Genomic DNA, 9,136 nt, shown 5'->3' with positions numbered 1-9,136 from the left:
TCCCCCCTCACCCTCCCACCCTCACCACCCCACAGGCCCAGTCAGGTCTCTCGGGTCTCCATACATGCCAGAACGGATCACAGGCCCGTCCCTGTCCTGCTTCACCTGTTTGTATGTGTGTGCCGAATGCTAATGTGTGTTTTCTGCTGTTTGGACGTCTGCAGACATCGAGAGGGACACATGTACACACAGTACATATATATGTATATATTTTTACACACAGTCACGTGTTGATATGGTTTACAGGGTGGGATCAGTTTACAGTGACCTGTCTGGTATTGATTACCTCTCACCTCATACTGGTCATTCCCCTTTTTTTCTATTTTGTTTTCACTTTATCTTTTTTTTGTCCTGTTGCTTATTTTTTGTCTTTCAGTACTTCAGCTGAGGATCCAGAACCGAAGACTGAGTGAAATCAATGCAGACTCAGGTCAGTCTTAAACATACGACTTTAACTTTGCGACTGTGCCGTCTACACCAGTGTAGTTACATCTTCACACAGAAAGTTGATGGGTTATTGATTGAAGAGTTTAGTGGAGATTTCACTTTATTATCTGTTTTTTTAAACTGTCATAAAAAAAAGACAGACGAAAGAGAGTTCTGCTATATTTTGTTAGCCATCAGGAACACAAATACCTTATTTATCATCTTCAGCCACTAACGGGTTGATTAACAGTCTAATAAGTGATAATGTGGAAATACATTTAACTTACAGCTATGTACAGAAGTGTAGAAACACAAATAATTAGACTTGTTCAATGAATGCTTAGACGTCTTTGTGAAGTTTTTTATTGAAATTGTGTCATTGAGCTGAAACCTTAAAATGTTTAGATGATCCAACTTTTCACCTTCAGCTTTTTTTCCTCTAACTTCTGTTTTTTTTTTGTTTTTAATTGAGCCAACAGGAGATTTTGGATTAAGACAAAAACATTATGTCTGTCTGTTTGCACAGGGCTGAAATCCAACTCATCTCAAAAAACAGAGAAAAAACAGAAAGAAGCTCAAGTGAGTGGTTTATTTTTTACTGATCCAGTTCAGAGTTTTTTTTGTTGTGTCAAATGTCAACAAAAATAATAAATGGCCAAAGTTTGTGACAAGTTAATCAGTTTTACAGATGAATCTGCAGCACAAGATCTTATTCTTCATCAATGTTAAGGCACAAAGAAATGTAACTTTAGCTAAAAGCTAAAATGAGAAAATGCGAGGTAAAGGTGCAAAATACTGGCTAAATGGCAAAACTAACCAAATGAAAATACTAGCTTAAAGCTAAAAGTAACCAAGTGCTAGCCTAAAAGTAGCAAAACAAAGCTAAAATATAAAAATAGCAAAATACAAGTTACAATCTAAATGTAGCAAAATGCTAGTTAAAATCTAAAATTAACAAAATGTGAGATAAAATATAAAAGTAACAAATTTCTAGATAATTTATAAAAGTTGCAAAACATAAGCTAAAATCTAAAAGTAACTTAAAATACCAAAATGCTATATGTAAAAGCCTCTAGTGATAAAACGTTAACTAAAAGTAGCAAAAATGCTAACTAAAATATAAAAGTGGCAAAACACAAACTAAAGTCTAAAAGTAACAAAATGCTAGCTAAAAGTAGCAAAATGTTACCTAAAGGCTTATAGGCATACATTTTGACTAAAAGTAGCTAAACACTAGCTCAAACATTAGAGCATCAATATGCTAAATGTAGCTAAAGGCAAGCAAAAGTAGCATAAGAAGACAAAAATAAAGACAGTACGCTGAAGCAAATTTCAAAGAGTACAATTTAAAAAATAAATTACAGATTTTGTATTATTTGTTTGGTGCATGTTTGTAAACAAAGGAAAATATTAGTTTACAAAAACTGAAAGCAATATCTGAAATCAGATAAATATTTCGACATTTATAAATTAGGGTAGCATACTATTTGCATTAATAGGTTTAAAAACAATTTAGTTTCTAAACATAAACAGTTTCTACAATGGTTTGGAAGTAAAGACAAAGGATAAAGAGAAACAGGACCACAACAGTGTGAAAACTCAATCAACATTTAAACAACAAACCTTTATTTGGCTGCAGGGTTTAATACTACTCCTCTGAACAAAATGTATTGTCATCTCTGGGACCTGTTTTTTTTCTTTGGGGTTTGACCTGATTTTCCTGCTGCAGTGTCTCACTGAGGATGGTGGCTCTCAGAAGTTGCCCCCTGGTGGTCTGAACCCTGAAACTGCACAAGGTGATAATATGTTGACAGTGATGTTGCTCTTCTCTGCCTGCACTAAAACCTGCACTTGCTTTTTGTTGTACGGTGGCTCTGGAAGGCTATCGAATGTGTAAATCTCCCAAAGTGCCCTGTGTTTCATCAGCTGTCGGTTCAGTCGAAATGTGACCTTGTCACACACTGTAATACTACATCACGAGCCGCTGACAAACATATCTGGGACTGACAGGACGTGATAAACGCACCAATCTGGCAATCAGAGCCATCATATTCTGCCATTACTGACATCTCCCTCTTTCATCTCTTTTTCCTCATCTTATCTCTCCTCTCTAACCTTCCTTTTAATCTCAAAGCACTAATGTAGCATTTGGCTTTTCAAAGAGATCCTTAATCGTCTGTTTCTGACATTTTAACGAATGTTTTGTGTGAATATTGTAAGGAGAAGCAGTGTTTACTAGTTTCTGCTGGTATGAGCTGGGCCTTAGAGCCTGTGGCGAAGCTGTTGTGCACGCTCGCCTCACATATGTTCTGCAGCCCTGTTGCTTCTCTTCCTCCCATCTTTTCTTTCTCTCTCAGCTGATCTTCCATCTGTCCTCCACTTTTATCCTCACCATCCCTCCCTCTGTCTTATCCACCCGCAGAGAGAACCGTATGTGGGGCCCAGAGGCAGAGGAGGAATCGCCAGACTCAGGACCTTTCAGAGAAGATCCGAGGACCTCCGGCTACAGCAGAGCAACAACCAGGGCACGCATTGCCACCGGAAAACTGTGAGGAAAAACACATCGGAATTTCATGACTTAACTATAGTACTGTGCAAAAGTTACATTATAGAAATATTACCATTTGTTTTCAAGAAGACTAATTGAAACTCTCACTCTGAGGTCTTTGTGGGATCTTTTGATCCTCTGGTTTAAAATGGAACCAACGTTTTACATGACCTTTCTGAACTTGACCTGTTTGACTCCTCAGAAACAAAATATAAAGACATTTTTGATGACATGCCCCACAGCAAACAGGTGTGGGCCAGATGTGGTGTCAAACTGGAACCACTGGCATGGCAAGTGGTTTGTCAGCTGGATGTGGGCCAGGACTGGCAATGATATCACTGTTTTTAAGATGGCATACAACCACTGGCCTGGTTTGTGGTTTGAATTATGTGTCCCAAAGTTGCCAGTGCCACAACTGGCCCAGTAGTAGTTTGGTTTATGGGGCCCAATTTGTTAGTGCCACAACTGGCCCAGTTGTGGATTGGTTTATGTGGCCCAAATTTACCAATGCCACATCTGGCCTGGTTGTGGTGGTTTGGTTTATGTGGTGCCAGCTCATTCATGGACCACCTCTAGCAAACCCCATCTAGGCCAACAAAGGTTTGCCATTTATTGTGGTATCTAGGCTGAGAGTTAGAGCATTGTTTGGGCCAGAACTAGCCCAGACAAATTTTGCAACAATATGTGGGGAGACTTTTGCACAGTACTTTTTTTTGACAGATTTACTTTAAAAAAACTAAAATCAAAAACAGAATTCTTTGCTTATGTTTGGACTTTGTCTCCTCCTCTCACCCTTCATGTCCACAGGTCCTGTTTCATTCTCTGCAGATGTCTTCGAAGAGGACATGTCGTCCTCCTCAGTCTCTGACCATCGCTCCACTCACCAGTCGGTGCCCGTTTCCTCATTGCCAGTGCTTCCAGCTGACCAATCATTAAGTGACTGTTCAGCTGTGGGCCTGACCCTGAATCAGAGTCCCAGTCATGCACAGGTGATTAAAAAAAGGAAACAGCTGAAATGTTATTTTCAATCGAAACAGTCCAACTAAATAGCGTTAAAGGTCTACCATCCCTCCAGGGAACTGGTCACACCGGTTGCCTTTCATGTCAGAGTTTTAAGTGATCATCTTATGTTGTAGCTGTTTTCGGTCAAACCTCGAAAAATAATGCTATGTGCAACCTCATAAAATTTTACAAGGAGTCACAGTCAGTATCCACATAAAATTTGTCCGGCCCAGCTCTGGCCAAACACAGTGCTCTAACACTCAATGCAGATACAGCAAAGAATGATAGTCTTTTGTGGCCCAGATGTGTTTTGCCAGGGGTGGTTCATGCATGGGCCAGCACCACATAAACCAAACTACAACTGGGCCAGGTAGGGCATCTTGAAACTGATAAGTTTCTCAAAGTTTCATTAAAATTCATCCAGCGGCTCATTTCTGCCAACACCTGAACAATAACACTAACATTAGTAAATTAGATTTTTGCGTTGGATCTGATTCTCTTAGATTTTATTTTCAGTCTAGTTTGACATTGCTCCCGGCAACCGTGGGCATCAGACAACCTCTGAGCGTAACGCTGGGCGAATCCAACTCCATGGCATCGACTGGAAGACAAAACGGGATGTATCCGACCTCTCAGACAACACCCTTACTACCAAAGGTAAAGGAGGGTTAACACAACCTTTCACAAATAATTCTTGCTTCGCTGTACATTTTTCTTTTCTTTTGTTGTAGTTTAAAACAAATATAAAATGTACTTGCTGGTCTGAATTTCATCCATAACATCAATATTTAAATTGTTTCTGTGCATGTGTGCACCTTGCTGTAATGATGTTCACAGCTGCTGTACAAATGCAAAGCCCTGAGGAGGTCTTTAACCTAACCGGACAGTCACACCTGTGTTTTAAAAAAAAGAAAAAAAAAAAGAAGCAGAAGCATAAAAAAACAAGGCTCTGCTGTAAGCTGCTCTGAATTCATTACTGTCAGTTTGTAGTTGTGGGGGAGCTCAGTGTTTGCCATGTAGGTTAACACATTCTCGGGTATATGTCAGCACCAGTGCACACAGTCATCTGGAGATTTGTGAGGCATTTACACATATTTTTATTAATTTTTAAAGGAATTTAACCTTAGCACGGGGCAAACACGTCAACCACTGTAAATTGAGTTGACATTTACATTGATGTCCTGCATGTGATCATCGCCTAAATTAATCAGAAGGACTGTGGTGATGGTTAGTGGTTTGAAGGAAGAGATCTGTGTGTTTAACAGACAGCCCGGCCTTCCAGCCCCACCTGCTCCTCTCTGCCCCCTCCCCTAAACTTTAACCACCTGCCCCGCCCGCGGAAACCACGGGATATCAAACCCAAAATGAGGAAACTCAAGTATCACCAGTACATTCCTCCGGACCAGAGGGGAGCGTCCGGGACTGGAGGTACTACTCGAGGACTTGTTGTCTACATTTTTTCTTGAACTAACTGAGATGTGTAACCAGAAACTTAACCTATTTCTAGTGGGAGGAGCCAAACAGCAGAGCCCTACCACCCCGACCCAGTCTTTAGACCCGGCCTATTCCCATCTCCTGACACAGCAGCAGGTCTTCCTCCAGCTCCAGATCCTGCAGAGCCAGCAGCAGCAGCAGCAGCAGCAGCAGCTTACAGTCGTACCCAGGTGTGCAAACCGTATCGATAAAACGTCAACTGATCTTTGCAGCATCAATAAGCTATTAGTTCTCAGATGTTTTCTGGCCAGAGTTAATAATTGTGTCATTCCTTTAGTGGAGATCATAATGATCTTGCAAAGACTTGTAGTGCCACGCCTCTGAGTCTCCAGCCGGCTCCCGCCTCAACAAACCAACGCTCCGTGGACACAAACCATGCATCCAAGCCTGAGCTGCTTCCTGCAAACCTTGTGGATCTAACAGTAAGAAGAAAGAAAATAACCAGCAAAATGAAGTAGTGAAGTAGTGGTGGGTGATACCAGATGTTATGGTATCAATCCAACACTAAAAAAACACAGGGCTAGTATCACAGATACTGATACTTTTTACTTGAAATGTCATGTCCATTGAAAAATTTTGTGAGTTTTTTTTTTAGTTATTAAAATATACTAACAGGACAATAATTTTAGGCAAATAAAAATGTTTTGTATTCACTAATTACAACAATATAAAACAATATAACAGTATAAAAATAATTAAAAATGAAAAATACTTTTTGGCTGGATATAAGATAGAAAGACTTGGCTGGATGGACAATTTTTGCAGAGTATTTTTCACTTTGTGAAAAATGAAGTCAGTAGTGTAAATAGTGTAAATAAAAGGATCATCTCGTGATACAGTTCACATCTAGAAATTGAAACTCACGATACTTAGTCGATACACTCACCCCTGTTGATTAGTTTAGTTTTTTTTTTATTGCTCACCGCAAAAAGCAAGTGGGTCTTTACTGTAATTATTATTAAGAAAAACAAATGGTTCTGTTTTTCGTTGCTTCTTCATCAGGTGTCGGAGTTGCGGCAGCAGCTACGTAAGCGTGGCCTCCCCGTCTCGGGCACCAAGCCCGCATTATTGCAGCGTCTTCGTCCCTTCCAGCTTCTCCCTTCGTGCCCCACTCCCACTCCCCTTTGCAAACTGGGCACCAGCCCCGAGCCCCTCACCCCCTGCCCCTCACTACCGCCCAGTCAGAGCCCTGGCTCAAGCCTCGGCTCTGGACTGGACTCACCCAGCAGCAGCCCGAACCAACAGCTGTACATCCAAGACGGAGTTGTTCCTAACGGGATTCTCTGTGACGCGCCGAGCCGAGATCCAACTGGAACGCTGAGCGCCGTCCCGAACGGATACACAAACGCAGCGTCAGTCAGCTTGGCAGGGGAACAGTGCCGCCTCACCAGCGCTGTCTTCTTGGCTCCTGCCAGCACGGCCTCAGGACTTCCAAGTCCCAGTTTACCCGTGTCGTCCTCTTCACCCCTGCAGTGTGGGACTCCGTGGAAAACTGAGCGTGAGCAGCTGCAGCAGCAGCAAGAGCTGAGCGTGGAGCTGCAGATGAGGGGAAGGAAGAGGAGCAGGCCCAGTCACTCCACCATGCACGTTGGTAACGAGGTGAGACCAGGTTTGATTCTTTGGCCTCAGAAATGTTAGAAAAACTGTTTGTTCCTTAAAAACTGACCATCTTCAACTCTCTAACCAGTCCAGTGAGGGATCCCTTCATCCGTTCCTGCAACAGGATCCAATGTGCTTTAAAGGGAAGCCAGACATAAATGCACAAGTGTTGTTGACTCAGGTAAACATCTTTAAACTGTTACGTATATTTTATTTTTCAAGGCTCATAGAAAGGCCTTTTGCTACGAGAACACCTCTCCCTTTCTCGTGGGAATGTGCTCCCATCACTGGCTGTCAACTAATTTCCCCCTGCTTTCTAATCATGTGGTTTGCTGCCAGCCGTGTGACGTGATTGGCCATGACTTCGAGCTGCCACTGCAGATTACGGCGAGTCCCGGTCAGACCTCACCTGGCATTCGGAGCTTGGAGGAAGAACTGCAGGAGGCGATCCAGAAGGCTCAGGTAAGTCTGCAGAGAGCCGGAGATCAGAAAGAAATTCTTCATCTCTGTAAAGTGAAGCATTTTTTCCTTTTCTTGGACCACAGATGGACCCTCGACAGTCCATAGATGACATTCTTAATGAGCCCATTACTTGTGATGGTGAGTTTCCCACAATGCATCAGGAATACATCTTTAATGGCACTTTGTATCTCTTCCATGTCTAATTCTTTTTTTACAACCCATCCTTCTTCCAGGCTCTCTTAATGTCTCTGATCATAAATCCCCCGCCCACTCAGCCCCCGACCCTTCTTCTTCTTCTTCTTCTTCTTCTTCTCAAACTGAACACTTCCAGTCTTTTCAGCAACAAGACGACAACTTTCTTCCCTCACCTCTTTGCTCCTCGCTCCTTCTGGAGCTTCCGCCATCTCCTGCCAAAATAAACCCAAGCCAGGTCGTTCCTGCTCCTCCCCCCCCGCCGCCAATCTGCATCTCTCCGCCTCCCTCCATGAGAAAGTCACGGAAGCGACGATCCGCCATGCAGTTTGATGCCGCCGACTGGCTGGAGACCCTCACTTCGGGCCTCTACCCTCTCACTCCGCCTAAAGCTGCCTTCGTGGAATCCGACTTCAGTCTGGATTCAGATCTGAATGTGAACCGAGTGCTGGACCTGCTGGTTGAGCAGTGGTGAAGACTCGGAAGAAGTGCACTGCCTTTTTTGTTTGTAACCCTTTTTTTTTGTGTATGTACAGCAGCCAAAGCCTTTTTTCCAATAGTCATGAATGTAGCGAGATGTTTACATTCTGTTAGGGAACAGTTTTCAGAGTCCACGAGGCGGTCAGAGTCATCGGCTCCACACAATATCGAGAGCTGGTTTCATTACAGCCGTCCCATTAACTTGGTTGGAGAAATGAGAACAAACAAACAAACAAACAAAAAGCCCACACACTTACAACCATGCACCATATGAGTACAAAAACACACTGCACTGTACTGTTTAATGCCTGATGGCTCATCCAGAGATGACCAGAAGAACAACTTGTTATATGAATACTGATACTTCACATTTTTAGAGACGGGGTTCTGTGAAAAATATATGAACCATTATTACATTAACTTTTGTAGTTTTATTTGGACTAAATTGAAAAGATAACAGCTAATTCAAAAGGGGCTATCAGTTACCCCAACAATGGCAATAGTTCAGAATGAATTATTTCCATTTTACAACAAATCTAATCTCAAAGTATTTACTGAAATTCATGTGAAAACTATGAACATCATCACGTTTGAATCATACAGTCTATAACTTTTATTCCTGTGGTTATTTGCAAGCACAAATAGCCGCAGCTATAGCATTAAAGTGGACATATCATGCTTTTAAATCCTTCCTTTTTGTAGTTAAATCATTCAGTTGGGGTCTAAAGTGGAACTGCAATGATTTGGTCTGAATTCCTTGTTATTGTAGCTCCAAAAGCCCCTCTTTCACCACTTTCCTGAGGTGCGTCAGAGATCAACTCGTTTTGGTCTCTTTAACTGCAAACGAGGCAGTTCAGACCCCGACCCCCCACCACCCTCTTCAGCCATTTTTGTAGCTTGATAGCAGAATTATGATTACCTAGCGGCGCAGAA

The 9,136-nt window shown here is 42.2% G+C and overlaps 1 protein-coding gene across 3 annotated transcripts in view; it reads left to right on the top strand.

Moving 5' to 3' along the window:
• Window positions 1-8,936, top strand: part of si:dkeyp-69b9.3 (myocardin) — an 18,456-nt gene extending 9,520 nt beyond the window's left edge. For all 3 annotated transcript variants that reach the window (XM_014012678.1, XM_014012679.1, XM_014012677.1), the window contains exons 3-16: window positions 377-430; window positions 953-1,005; window positions 2,156-2,222; window positions 2,849-2,974; window positions 3,782-3,963; window positions 4,493-4,633; window positions 5,242-5,404; window positions 5,484-5,640; window positions 5,748-5,892; window positions 6,473-7,069; window positions 7,158-7,250; window positions 7,409-7,531; window positions 7,615-7,669; window positions 7,765-8,936. In XM_014012678.1, the coding sequence (XP_013868132.1) occupies window positions 377-430; window positions 953-1,005; window positions 2,156-2,222; window positions 2,849-2,974; window positions 3,782-3,963; window positions 4,493-4,633; window positions 5,242-5,404; window positions 5,484-5,640; window positions 5,748-5,892; window positions 6,473-7,069; window positions 7,158-7,250; window positions 7,409-7,531; window positions 7,615-7,669; window positions 7,765-8,198 (2,390 nt within the window). In that variant the 3' untranslated portion in view covers window positions 8,199-8,936. The remainder of the gene's footprint in view (window positions 1-376; window positions 431-952; window positions 1,006-2,155; window positions 2,223-2,848; window positions 2,975-3,781; window positions 3,964-4,492; window positions 4,634-5,241; window positions 5,405-5,483; window positions 5,641-5,747; window positions 5,893-6,472; window positions 7,070-7,157; window positions 7,251-7,408; window positions 7,532-7,614; window positions 7,670-7,764) is intronic.
• Window positions 8,937-9,136: the final 200 nt, after the last annotated feature.

The sequence above is a fragment of the Austrofundulus limnaeus genome, unplaced genomic scaffold (genome assembly GCF_001266775.1).
Source record: "Austrofundulus limnaeus strain Quisiro unplaced genomic scaffold, Austrofundulus_limnaeus-1.0 Scaffold93, whole genome shotgun sequence".
Lineage (NCBI taxonomy): Eukaryota > Metazoa > Chordata > Actinopteri > Cyprinodontiformes > Rivulidae > Austrofundulus > Austrofundulus limnaeus.
The sequence above is the reverse complement of the archived record's forward strand: the minus strand, read 5'-3'. Positions and strand labels throughout refer to the sequence as shown.